This window comes from Aulonocara sp. 'chitande type north' Nkhata Bay, linkage group LG4 (assembly GCF_057382095.1).
Source record: "Aulonocara sp. 'chitande type north' Nkhata Bay isolate Kocher_YH1m ecotype deep benthic linkage group LG4, A_spYH_male_GT1.1, whole genome shotgun sequence".
NCBI classification, from domain to species: Eukaryota; Metazoa; Chordata; class Actinopteri; order Cichliformes; family Cichlidae; genus Aulonocara; species Aulonocara sp. 'chitande type north' Nkhata Bay.
In genome coordinates, this window is record NC_141347.1 from 19,469,537 (window position 1) to 19,482,996 (window position 13,460).

At 39.9% G+C, this 13,460-nt stretch overlaps 1 protein-coding gene across 11 annotated transcripts in view; it reads right to left on the reverse strand.

Annotated features, from left to right (window-relative positions):
* Positions 1 to 13,460, reverse strand: part of cacna1aa (calcium channel, voltage-dependent, P/Q type, alpha 1A subunit, a) — a 90,088-nt gene that overhangs the window by 45,462 nt on the left and 31,166 nt on the right. For 6 of the 11 annotated variants that reach the window (XM_086288923.1, XM_086288928.1, XM_086288922.1 and 3 more), the window contains exons 7-22: positions 11,604 to 11,707; positions 11,370 to 11,485; positions 10,404 to 10,448; positions 10,211 to 10,294; positions 9,014 to 9,220; positions 8,601 to 8,713; positions 8,257 to 8,369; positions 8,041 to 8,172; positions 7,742 to 7,814; positions 7,282 to 7,399; positions 5,055 to 5,122; positions 4,790 to 4,896; positions 2,337 to 2,387; positions 1,332 to 1,500; positions 463 to 1,058; positions 24 to 373 (exon numbers count right to left, since the gene is read on the reverse strand). In XM_086288923.1, coding sequence (XP_086145049.1) covers positions 24 to 373; positions 463 to 1,058; positions 1,332 to 1,500; positions 2,337 to 2,387; positions 4,790 to 4,896; positions 5,055 to 5,122; positions 7,282 to 7,399; positions 7,742 to 7,814; positions 8,041 to 8,172; positions 8,257 to 8,369; positions 8,601 to 8,713; positions 9,014 to 9,220; positions 10,211 to 10,294; positions 10,404 to 10,448; positions 11,370 to 11,485; positions 11,604 to 11,707 — 2,446 coding nt within the window. The remainder of the gene's footprint in view (positions 1 to 23; positions 374 to 462; positions 1,059 to 1,331; positions 1,501 to 2,336; positions 2,388 to 4,789; positions 4,897 to 5,054; positions 5,123 to 7,281; positions 7,400 to 7,741; positions 7,815 to 8,040; positions 8,173 to 8,256; positions 8,370 to 8,600; positions 8,714 to 9,013; positions 9,221 to 10,210; positions 10,295 to 10,403; positions 10,449 to 11,369; positions 11,486 to 11,603; positions 11,708 to 13,460) is intronic. The other 5 variants (XM_086288931.1, XM_086288927.1, XM_086288930.1 and 2 more) reach the window with 3 other exon arrangements.

Here is a 13,460-nt window from a genome sequence, read left to right on the forward strand (position 1 = left end):
AAAACACATCCATTCACCCCTACCTTGCAGTATGGCATTGGTGGATGGAAATATGGGCATGTCCACAGCAGTATAATCAGGGTGGGGCAGCCTGATCACACTGTTTGCACGGTGATGTCCGACATTCCCATAACTATCCAACGTGACCAAACTTCCACGAGTGCCACTGTTAGCAAGATGAAGGGCAGATCCAAATCCAGGGGTGACAGTGTGACTGGCCACTGGATAGGGGCGACCCTCGCTAGGTGGTGTAGAACCAGACACCAGTTTGGTGTTCATGAGGTTGTCCATGTCCTCACTGTACTGGCTATTCTGCCTTGAGAGACTCTTTTGGATGGGCCGTGTGGTAGATAGGTTTGGGACACTGCAGTCCCTAGGAAGAGGTCAAAGAAAGAATTACAGCCATCAGATTAGAGGAGATTGTAAAAAGGATGACTGGAAAACGAAAAATGAATGACATACTTCCTTCTGTGTGAGCACATACGCTTCCCCTCGCCCTCTGTTTGGCTTCCACGCCGGCTTCTTCTTGACCTCTTCTCACCGCCATTGCCTGCTCGCTCATGCTCTCCTCCTTCCCTACTCCCATCCACTCCTTTGCTCTTATGTCTTCCAGATTTTCCAGCTCCTCCCCCACCTTCCTCACCATCTTCAGCATTCTTTCGATGTGACCTTGGCTTCCTGTGTTCGGACTGCCCTCCTCCTCGACTCCCAGTCCGCGTGTGGTGATGGCGCCTGGATACCCTCTCCTCTGAACCCGGCCCAGGAATCACTGTAGCATCCAGACGGACATGAGAGCTGTGGTGATGCTCACTTTTGCGGCTCCGTCTACTCTCCGTGGATTCTCCCCGCTCCATGGGAGGTCTGGGTGGACCTGAACCTCCTCCACCATCCCCTCCCACTTGGCCATGGTGCTCAGGATGGTGCTGGCTGACACAGAAGTCTGAGTTGTTGCCAGTTGTCTTGTTTGTGTTGTTATTACGATTTTCATGGGGGTCCACCACTAAGGGTCGATCAAGATGGGTCTTCATGTCTGGACGGATGTGACGTGAATAGTTGACCTGCAAGGAAACGAATGGATAGCGAAACAGCACAGAAGGAATAATTTCAAATTTTGTAATTCATGAGAGGAGGCAAAACTTTAGAAGACCTACATTTCAGTTATATATTGGAAATTTCCAACCAATATTTAGACCATAGTTGGTAAATAAGCCACCGATAAATGATTAACAAGAACAAATGAAAACCAATAAAAGTCATCATCAACACTCGTGGCCATAACTTGTGTACACTGATAGCACAAGTCTAGGGGCCCTTTTTGCCTTTTCCTTTACATTGTTGTGCTCCTCCCTCCCTGTCCTTGCCTTCCAGCGGTCATCTGCGTCCAATTCGTTATAGAGGGCCTCGCGGCTGGATGCCAGAGTCTGCTTCCTCAGCTCCTTGGTGCGCTGCTCCCACACTGACTTGTTGACTCCCTTAATGTGGTTCTTCTGCTGCTCCTTGCTGCAAAATGAAGAATGGTGGAAAAGGTAGAAAGGGATTGGCCTCGTTAAGACCTGCTTTAAGACTTGATGCTATGCAAATGAACGCACAAAGACATGAGAATGATGAAGTGGAAACCAACACTAAAAATATAAGTACATCAAATAGCAAGGACATAAAGACACACTGGGGGCCACAGACACTTAAAGGGTCATTTGACTGGACCTATAAAACAACGCAGCTCTTAACAGAACAGGGCTTTGGGTATCTGCACAGCTTGCCGAAGCACAAGGCAGGATGGCCCTATTTTGGTAAACCACGTGGGAAACAGTGTGGAGGATAACACTGAGGCGAGGTCCGAATTTGTTCAAATTATACACAACTAATCATCCCATGCTAAAGTACATACAATTTAATGGACAGATTTTGTGCAGAGCAAAAATAGCCATTGAGCTGAATTGAATGGTTTATATTAGTTAGAATAACTGATTTCTTGTTTTTGCAAAAAGATGAGATAAAAAAACACCCCCAAACTGTCAGTGACCACCTCCTTTCTTACCCTCCAAAATTTCTATCAACTTTAACTTACTTTTCTCTCAGGGCCAACAGTCAATGACAATAAAGCAACAGCCGTAGGCAACAGAAACAGTACTTTAAAAAATAAGCCAACATAAAGAAAAAGCTAAAAAAAATAAAATAAAATAAGCCAGATATGTACAATAATTTTGAAAAAAACAGATGTTACGAACAAAGGGCCAAGAAAAGGATAGAGATCTAAAACATGAAAAAAGCAAGGAATGGTTGTAAAGTCAATAAACAGAAGGAAGTCATAAATGAATAAACAAATAAATAAATACCAGTCCAGAAAGGGGTCAGAAGCGTTGTGACACTCACTGTGTACTTTGTTGCTGAGGAGGGAAACAGCTGGTGAGTGAGATGACACAAAAGAACAGAAGGAGGATTTCATTCCAAAATGGGCTATCCATTTATTTTTTTAAAAGAAAGGAAAAAAAACACAAAGTGCCAACTCTAAAAAAAATTATCGCTATCCACGACAAAAGTGTTACATGTCTAAACTACTAAAAAAGTAAATTATAATCCTGAAATCCAAAAATGGAAGCGAATCTTAGAATATTTTTTGTCAAAAATTTAAGCATTTTGGAATGCAACCCTTCGTACACACAGACACAAAAGACACATACACACACTCAACAAAATCCATTTTCTTCTATCACTCATTTTCCCTTCCCAAGTGCTGCTGTTGTGCGCTGATCAGTTTTACTTCTTTATAATGTACTGCACATGTTTACCCTTCACTCTCTTTTTCCACTGAAGCTGCTACATTAAAAAAATACTTACCAAAATATGGTCCTGTGGGTATATCCTACATGACAACATACACTGGCATTATGACAACATGTTTTAAAATTTTAATAAAACATGTAATATCTGCATATTTTTGACCTGTACTGAAAACTGATAAACCCTGAAAAGCTTACAGTAAGATTTAAAAATAAACATTTTAAATATGAAATGCTCTGCTTTGTCTTAAAGAGGGTTAGGGGCACTTAAAAAAGTAGATACATTTTGGTCATGAATTTATTTCTGAATTCAGAATTTGTGCATGATCCTCTTCCTAACACAAAATAGCACGCTAATAATTTAAAGGACCAAATCTATAAGGACAACCTAATTTAATATGATTTTTATTGTTTCCAAAGGCTTCTTTAAGCTTATTAAAAACACAGTGCTGAAACTTTTAAAAAAATTATTCACTATCATTAGAATAATACTTCCTAAAATGTCTTTGCACTCTGTTTAGAATGCATGGCTGTTTAAGAGAGAGCAATTTCCTTTTGAGAGTACAAACTGGACTTGTGTTGCCTTGGTTTTACGTAGTTTTCTCTGAGTCTGCCATATCTTCTTAAGAGATTCTTCATGCACCACTGATGTCCCCAAGTTTAAAATCCCTCCTTGGGAAAACAGGGACGATCTCCTCTTGAATTTAAATGTCTTTCTGTCTCTATCTCTCTCTTTCTTTTATTTGCACCACAGAAATTAGGGATTTGGATTTACACTGGCACAGTAGAACGTAAGGCAATCTGCAGCCCTACAATGCTTAAAGCTTAACCGAGACTCTATGGTAAACCTCTGTCCTACAGTCTGCTTTCAAAAGATTCAAGCAATTAGGCAGCATGGTTTGTGAAGGTTGTTTTTCTGGATAAATTTGGACAAAAAACCATGGTAACCTAGAGAAGAAATGCTGGATACTATACCAAACCGACATTACCTGAAAACTTCTTTTCTCACACACTCACATACATCCACACACATACACACATACAGACAGATACACATAAACTGTAGTGAAAATAAGACATATTTATATCATAATTCCAAGTAAATTAAACTGATTACACAGACACAGATGGTCACTTCATAGTGAAGCACACTACACGGCACAAACAGTAACAAGAACCTAAGCGATTCATAAAATGATGGAAATGTTAATAAGCATATGTACGTGTGAGTGTATTGAGCTAAAACTCTAGGGCATGTTTGTTCATTGTACCTGCGAGTGACAATGAGTGAGCACAGTCTCACACACCAAACTGCTAAGGACATGACTGTGCTATTACGTATGGTATTTAAAAACAAACATGGTACTCCTGTGTTGTGCTGAACGTATTTTCATGCACGTATTTGTATCTGAGAGCAAAGTGTGTGAACTTTACCAGACGTGAAAGTACAGAGCCTTGTGTGTACAGAGAAAAGGGATCAAAGACTAAGACGAAAAGTAAAGGAGAAGAAAGAGATGACAGAGAGAAGGACGAGAAGCAAGTATATGTGTGTTTAGGCTATCCCCAATTTCCTTTCCTTGCCAGATAGATGAAGACATGATTTATTCCACTATGATGACAAAATGGCAAAATATACAGAGAATTTTTACATTCATGAACTTTAAATTTTATATTGAAACAGAAAAAAGTCAGTTTGGAAGATGCTATTTGATCAATGAATATATTGCAATTCTAAGAAAAAAGTGGGGCTGTGTACTTTTGAAGGGTAATTAGTCAATAAAGCTCATTGTGATGAAAGACTATTTGCAATCACCAACATCACCACACGTTCATAAGGTGATGAAGTGATGTTTTAAGAATCCAAACTTGAACAGATTATGGTTCACTGATGGTTTTCCTGACTTCAAACACTCAACTGTGCTATACCGTCCACTTCCCAAAGTGCTGAGTCCGACATAAGTACTAGACTCCCAGATGGTGACACAAAAGTAATAGAGACAGAGACTCACGCTGCAATGGAGAGGTTTGCAGCAGATAGTGGGCTAACTTCAGCCACTTCCTTGGCTTTCTGCAGGGCAATCTTCTGATTGGCAGCTTCCTCTTCTTCCTGTTCATCCTGCAAATGTGGATTAGAAAATAAATCAAAACCCAAATATGATAAAGGCAGGAAAAATTCACATGAGGGAAGCAGAAGAAGTTCATTGATTAGAGGAGGATAACTCGTGGTTAATGTGTTAGTGTAAGAAACTGCACTCATATTAGACTGTACTATACCTTGGTCAGTTCCTGTGCGTTGGCCAGATTGTCCACAGCGATGGCCAAGAACACATTCAGCAGAGTGTCTGAACACAGAGTTAAAAGCAATCCAGCATCTGGGAGATTGTTTGTGCAAGAGAATACAAAATGTAGATAAAATAATTGGCTAAGCCACTTATATTATAATGTACCTCTTGGCAAGTTGATGTATTGGATTGCAGCGTATCATTATTGCTACAGTATCATCCTTGATACAGATCCCTTAACAGTGTGTGGTTCGACTTACAGATGACAACACAGGTCTGTATCAGTATATGCCAGGACAGTGGATTTATCAGAATCTCAATTAGGATTATGACAGTGACATCTCCGTGTTGACAATCACTTTGGTATTATAATCCCAATTCCAGAAAAATTGGGACGTTGTACAAAATGTAGATAAAAACAGAATGCAGTGGTTTGAAAATCGAATAAAACCCATATTTTATTCACAGTATATCAAAGAAAATATCAAATGTTTAACCTGAGAAAATATACTATTTTAATTACTGACAAAATGCTAGCAATCTAGATTGTGCCTGACAGAGGTTTAACCTGCGTGGCAAAGAAAGGGATTTCTAGAAGTGTTCCCAAGCCCATGCAATGATTGACAGAATCACAGAATTCTGTCTGTTTTCAATGCAGTGCCACCTGAAGGCGAGCATCCATTTCAGGTTATTTAATATTCGAAGATTCAATGTATATATTCCTGGTTCTGGTTCTTTTAGTTGTTTTTCTTATTTGTGTTATATTTGTAGTTTCTGGTCTTAGTTTTGACATCTGGTCTTTAGGTTCTGTTTCCATGCCTCTCCTGTTCGGTGTTCCTTTTCTGTCTCCTTAGTTAGTCTGCTTCCCAGTGTCAAGTGTTATCGTACTTCCTGTCTTATTTTGACAGTCTCTCATCCTGTGTTCTCTGTGTTCGGTTTTGCTTCCCTGTCCTGTTAGGCTGTATTAATTCCAGCGGTGCTCCCTGCTGTTTCCCTTCCTCTCATGATCCTGTGTGCATTTAGGTTCTCTGTATTCCTCCGCTTGTTGTCACATCATCCCTGTCTGCTATGTGCTTCCCTGTGTTTCCACACAGCGCTACATAACATGTCCCTTGTGCACAGAGATTCCTCTGGATTCTGTATTTCATGATATTATGCACTGCATATGATCAGATATTCAAAGCACTCAAAATTTTGCATTATTACAGGAAAAGTTTTCTAATACTGTTCTGCAATTTGTTGACAGTGTTTTTGCAGATTGGTGAACCTCTGCCCATCTTTATTTCTGAGAGACTCTCTCACTCTCTCACATGTTCTTTTTACACCCAATTATGTTACTGACCTGTTGCCAGTGAACCTAACTGGGTGCAAACTCCTTGAGGTGTTTCTTTTTAGACCACTTGCTTTTCCAGCCTTTTGTTGCCCCATCCCAACTTTTTTGAGACATGTTGCCACCTTCAAATTCAAAACAAGCCAGTATTTTTTTTATAAAGCAGTAAAATGTCCCAGTTTTAACATTTAATATGTTTTCCATGTTATATATGGGTTTGTCCACTGCTTCAAAACCTTTGAAGAACTGAGATTGTACATAATATGACTCTGTAGCTGAAGATGAAGAGCTGACTCTGCCCTCAGTCCAGCATGAATAAAAGAAGCATGACTATTTCTCAGAGATTGTTCTTTTTCTTACACGTTCTCACTTTGATCTTTTGTCAGCTGTGCCAAAGAACAGGTTGTCAGTGAATAAAACAGTAAATACAACACTGACTGAAGCTCTTGCAAGTGACCGTTGGAGAGCGCCTGGCCCCTGCAGTGAATTGAGCTTCTCAGGCAGACCATCATGCAGGTTGTTTGTCGGATGGTTTCTGTGCAATGTCTCGATGTTTCAATGCAAGACTAATTGCTTCAATGTCGATATGCCAAAAAAAAAGATTAAAGGAAGTCAGGCTAAGAAAAAAAGTAGCACTTCTATTCAGAGTAACAGCAACTACAAAACAACAGCAAACAGCAATAGGTAGAAAGAAGCATTCTAACTATTCCACCTTTGAGGCTGTCCTAAAGAAAACTGTAAAAAATAAATCTGCATTTAACCTTTGTATGACTTTTTACTGTGAGTAAAGTAAAAATGTGTAAAATACATCTACAAATGTCTCCACTCTAAATATCTGAGAGCTGCGCATGCATGTAGGCTTATCTGCAATGTCACTGTCAAGGGATACAGTTGCCAAAAAGCGTGAGTACAATGAAGAAGACGGAGAAGGCCATGCCCTTGTTGACTCCACCCTGAGATTTGATGCCATCATACATCACCATATTCCAGTCCTCGCCGGTCAGGATCTGGCAAACATACACAAATATTCAGACGATGCTATGACGAGCACTCTCACATCCACATATTTGCTCAAAATGCTATAATCAAAGAACAGACTCACCCTTTTCTACACACTACTTAAATATTTGAACATGTTTTAGCAGAATTATGCTCCCACCTAATAATCTTTAAGGGTTCTAGAGTAGCATTTTACATTTTATATCACTTCCTCGCGCGCAAATCCTCTTTAGTCCTTTCAGCGTTTAGCTTTAATCCAGCTTTGTCTTCGATTTTGCGGCTTTTTCTCCCTCCACTAGCCTCTCCCTCCCCTTTTCTCCTTTTACAGTACATCGCTCTCCTCTGCTTACCTGGAACACCGTCATTATTGCTGCGGGAAATGTATCGAAGTTGGTTGGAGGGGTGCCACTTTCAAAATTAAACCTAGCAGTGAAAGAATGAAAAAAAAATATATATATATAATAGGAGCTGAGAAAACAGTGAGCATAGAGAGAACGACTGAGAGAGCCAGAGGCAAGCACAACAAATGTTTGTCTGAAAAACCAGCGCTCTGAAAAACTGCCTTAGGTCAACTGGCAATTAGCAAAAACCAATAGGTTAGCAGAAAATTAAATCATGGCTGTTAAAGGGGAAGGAGAGAGACACTGACTGTCCTCCGAAGAGCTGCATGCCCAGCAGCGCAAAGACGACTATGAAGAGGAAGAGCAGGAAGAGCAAGCTGATGATGGACTTCATGGAATTGAGCAGAGACACGACGAGGTTACGCAAAGATGCCCAGTACCTGGGAAACAGACACATGGAAATGATGATAATACCATGTCCTTTATTTTAATGTATGATCATTACTGTATTACAAGTGACTCACTTGGTGACTTTGAAGATCCTCAATAACCTGAGAGCTCGTAGCACACTGATGCCAAACGATGTGCCCGGTTGGATGATGGACCAAAGGACTTCAAATATGCTACCACATATCACCTAATATAAATGTAAGCATATGCAATTATAGATAGTTATTTATTATACTGAGCAAATAATCTACAGACATCAGAGTGCAGTATGGCACATTTGTGTTTGTGTAAAGTCTATAGCAGAGGTTTTTTTCATCTATTGTTTTCATCCCACAGGTGTAAAGTCCGTCTATAGACCCGCTTATGAGTTTGTACATTGTGTTATTTTCTTATTGGGTGTGGACTGAGAAGGGCTCACAATGCAGTCGAAGCAGTTGAAGGAGGAGTTGAGGTAGGCCTGTCTGCCCAGGCCGTACAGTTTTACAAACATCTCTGTCAAGAATATTCCCAGGAAGATGAATTCGGCAAAATCTGCACAGAGGGAAGAACACAAAAAGAGATGAGGGTGAAAACCTGAGCGAGTCTCTGTGTGTGTATTCGTCCCAGAACCATTTTTGAAAAAGACTTAGTCTGCATGAAAGGAAAACTGTGTGTGCTTGGATGCGCTTGTGTTAAACGACTGGGTCAGCTCTTTCATGGATTTAGCCACATTAATGAAGAATTTGCTCACCCACTCCTTTTCCAATAATCTGTGATGAAAGTATTTGTGCATTTGCGGAGATAATCGGCCCATACTTGCACTAAGTATGCAAGCATTCACCTCCTACTCACATAGAAAATCTGAAAGTGGTTCAGGCTGGTCGTAGTGCACAACAGCCACACACAGCGTGTTGAGGCCCACCAAACACAGCACGGTCCAGTAGAAGCCCTGGGACTTAACAACATGACGGATAAAGAAGCGAAACCGCCGCTCCCGCCGCTTGAAAGTCGATCCCTCCAGCTTGGAGCTCTTCAAGCTGGCACGAGCAAACGGTGAACCTACCATTCAAAAAGGATAAATGAGGCACATCGTGTATCAACAGCTGCACTGTGACATAAATGAAAAGAAGTCAATGAGTGACCAAAAAGGCGACACAATCACTGGCACTAAAATGTTAATGCTATCTTTTGCCTGTATTTTTTTTTAATACAGGCAAAAAATCCCATCCCATTATTTCTGTAAATTATTAGGAGAGTAAAAGAATGCATTATTCTTTTATAGTGGACAGTTACTAAAGTAGAGTCAACTATATCGATGGACCTCCTATTTGCTGGAACACTACAATTCAATCAACCTTTCGGCACTGAATCTGCTTTTTAAGTACAAATTGATGTATAATTCACTTAAAGGTAGCACATGATCAAAGCTGCCTTATCAATTTTGAATTTCTAGGTTGCACCATGTCCATTATTGCTCTAAAGAATGAAGAAAAAAAGTTTGCTTTCAGAATCTTAGAGAAGTGCCTAGAATGACTGTGCTGAAAAAATGGTTTGAGCGGAGAAACGGGAATGAGATAACAAGGGCAAGTTAAAGATAGGGGAAAAAAAGATGAGGGGCTCGGGGACAGTGAAAATGTAACATTAGGAGTGCAGAGCAGCAGAGAGGGAGAAAGGAGAGGGAAGGGCGGGAGAGGGATGGAGAGGAGGGTCAGGTAATGCTGATATGCAAGATAAGATAGCATCTCTGTGTACCTGCGATTTGCCTTTGACTGTGGGTCTGTTTCTCCTGTGTGCTACTCTTAATGTGGGGATATAAATTCCTTTTTACAGTCATAATGGGAAATAAGTGTGTTTTAAAGCAAGATTATCATGGAGTTAGGTTTAGGTTAAGAGCTGTGGTAGAAATGTGTAGGGTTTGGGAGCTTTTGCAGAAAAAAACAAAACAAGTAAATGCAGTGTTCTCTGAGGGGATGTAAAATGGCTTTGTTGTGTGTGTGTGTGTGTGTGTGGTAGACAGACAGAGAGAGAGAGAAACACAACACATCTTACCTACTCCCAGGTCTCCCTCCCCTTCCTCTGAATTTAGAAGCTCAGCTTTGCTTTTGTGGTTCTTTGTGGCTCTCCTACGAGAACCTGTTATACAGTACAAATATATTTATACATTTACCCACAACACAACAGTTCAGCTATTCATTTATGCATATTTATATGTTACATTCGAAAAGAAAAAGGAAATTGATACCATCATATTCATTTTCATTCTCATCATCCGCCAAGATGACCTCTTCTACAAAACACACAAGCAAAAATGTGAATATATTATACATTTATGTGTAAGTTCCACAACATCTTCATACATCTTTTTAAAATCATAGTCTCTGTTTCACTCAGTAGTCCCTCTTTTGTTTTATTAGCTTCTGTGTTTTTATGTAAAATTTGTCTTTTCAGGAAGATCAAAGCTCTGTCCCCTTTATCTGCCCCTTTATTCGATTTGACCCTCTTTTACTCTTATTTTCTCTCACATTTCCTGCCTTCAACAGATAGCTACCAGGCCGGAGAGGTGGACAAAACTCTCTATCCAAGGGTCTGTAATCTGTAAGATATTCAAGATATAATATGTGTTATAAGTTCCATTAAATTTGTGTCACTGCTTTACTGGATATGTGTTATGTTAAAGGTAAATGACATTGAAAAAAATGGCAAAAAGAAAGCACAACCATATAGAGCAGCTGCAATGGGAAACTTTTGAATAAGAACAAACCAAAACTTGTCAGTGCTAAGGTGTCAGTGTGTATTCAGCTATAACTATAAAATACAATGTAATATGGATCCTTCTTCCCTGAATAACAACTGTTGTGCAAGTGATTGTGATAATGTCACATTATAACTCATGTTTACTGTGACTGCTTTTATGATAAAATCCACAAAAAGGGATTTTTGGCCTCATTTTTTAAGTGTTTACTTTGACGTTCCGGGAAAAAGTGATGGTTTACTTTCATTCCAGCATCACACAAGCTGGTCTTCAAACTTACAGCTGAATATATATTAAGTCTTCTGAATTTCCAGTGGTTTGAGTGTTAATATCTAAGCAGAAATTTGCTGTGACATCTGACATGTATTACACTGTAATACATGTATTACACTGTAATACATGTCAGGTGTTTTTATATGGTCAAATGTTGCCAGGCATGCACTCAGTCATACATACCAGCTTTACAGATCCACTCCAGGTAACCGTTAAGTTCCCTTTCAATCTGCTGCTGTCTTCGGAGCTTCAGAAACTCACTCCTGTTCTCCACACGCTCTCTCTCTTTGGCGAACTCGCTGCAGACACACACATGACACAAGTATATACCCTGCACATCACATCATCACCTGAGACCTCTGTAAAGCACGTTGGGACTGTTTCTTTTTATATATTTACACATGCACATAAACTTACCCCGACAACACACCCAGCACCAGGTTGAGCATAAAGAAAGAGCCGATGATGATGAGGGGGATGAAGTACATCCAGTTCCATGCACTCCCTGAGGCATCGTTGCTCTGGAAACACACGTGAGGACACACGCGCGCACACACACACACAAACATAATTAATCAGGAATCAATGTTTTGCTCTTTACTTGAGTATTTGATACAAAGTGAATTAAAAGAAACCAGTTAATGTTAGATAATGGTTTATAAATGTGAGTTTAACAAAGGTTAATATTAATAAGACGAACTTTTCAGTTAATTTGAATCAAAGGTTGAATTTTTCATTCATTTAAATCAGCAAAGTGGGTACACCTGAAAAACTGAGCAGCTGTAGCTATATATACATATTGATTTGCTGAAAGCTGAAGGCATCAAAATTCATTCTCTACCTCCCTGCTTTGTCACATTGAGGTACGTTCATGTACATATATATGCACCACCACCAAGTTAAAGATATAATATGCTTTATATAGCCTAATTAAAAATAACCTACTGCTATCCTAGTGACTTATTCTTTGACGTTGTCATTAAAGAGTGGAAACAATTTGCTTTAAACTGCTGTCTACAACTTATGGAAACATAAACAAAAGCAGGCATGACATGATTTTGCTTTAAGTCATCTCAGTAAGTAAATGCGTATCTGCCACTCTATTTAGCTGCTCCGAGAGAGTAAATAATGTATAACAAATGCTTTGCTCTCTCGCTCTCGGTCCCTACCATCCTCCCTTACAGACCATTCTTTCATTATCATTCTTTATTCAGTTCTTATTGTTTTGTCTCCCCTCCTCCTATGGAACCCCTTAAGAACGCCCTCCATCTGCCTTTTCATCACTCCCTTATCTATCTCAATGCTAGTTTAACCTTTTCTTCATTCCTTTCTCCATAGCCATCTCCTCACTGTCACTGAACAACCTTTACAGTGATTTTATCAATCCCAACTTGAGACCCGGGCTTTTCTTTTCTGTTTCGAGCTCTCTTTCTCATAGCCTCCCTCCCTTTTCCTTCCAGTCTCCTCCATCTTTCCTTCTTCCTGCATGTAAGCCGGCATCGCCGCTGTGTACCCAATGTACCGCAGACCCTTTTTCTACCATTAAACTTTTATTGCTCCCCTCCCGAGCAGCTGCAAGAATAACTTGGGCTGAACAGGCCTTTTTAAATATAGAGCAGCACCGGGAAGGAGGGACAGAAGGAGAGAGACACAGAGGGAGAGGGACAGAACGCAGGAAGACAAGCAGGAATAAGGGGAGAAAGGAAAGGACAGAGGGAGAAAGGTAAAAGAACTGGGTGGACGGAGAGGGAAAGGAGATGGGAAAAACAGATGACTACAGTAACAATCAAAGACCCTCATCTGCCTCTGGTGTCCACAGCAACCGTTGCCCCTGACAGCAGGGAACAATTCAGTCTTGGACATGAGTGATGGCATTGTTAGTACTCATTTAATAGGTAGATAAGCAGTTTGCACAGGTGAAATTGTTGAAGGTTTTAACAGTCTAATTTTTGTACTTGATTAGAGAACGCACTCTCAAATGGCTTTGAGTGAAAATACTCCTGTTAACAAACTGGAGTAAAATTTACATTTTACTCCAGCTTGTTAACAGGAGTTTGTTTAAAAATAAGTCTGACAAGCATGAAAGCTAACCTAAGGTGCACTTCATTAGATCTTTTTGTTTGCTGTTTTGTTATAGATATTTTAGCTAATGTGAAGGTTTAATCCGTAAAAACAGCCACAAAATATGACAGAAATATTTTTTTTCCCATGATCACCAGATAGCAAAATACACTGATACTGTATTTTTTTTTCTAAGATGAATTAACAGGCAAA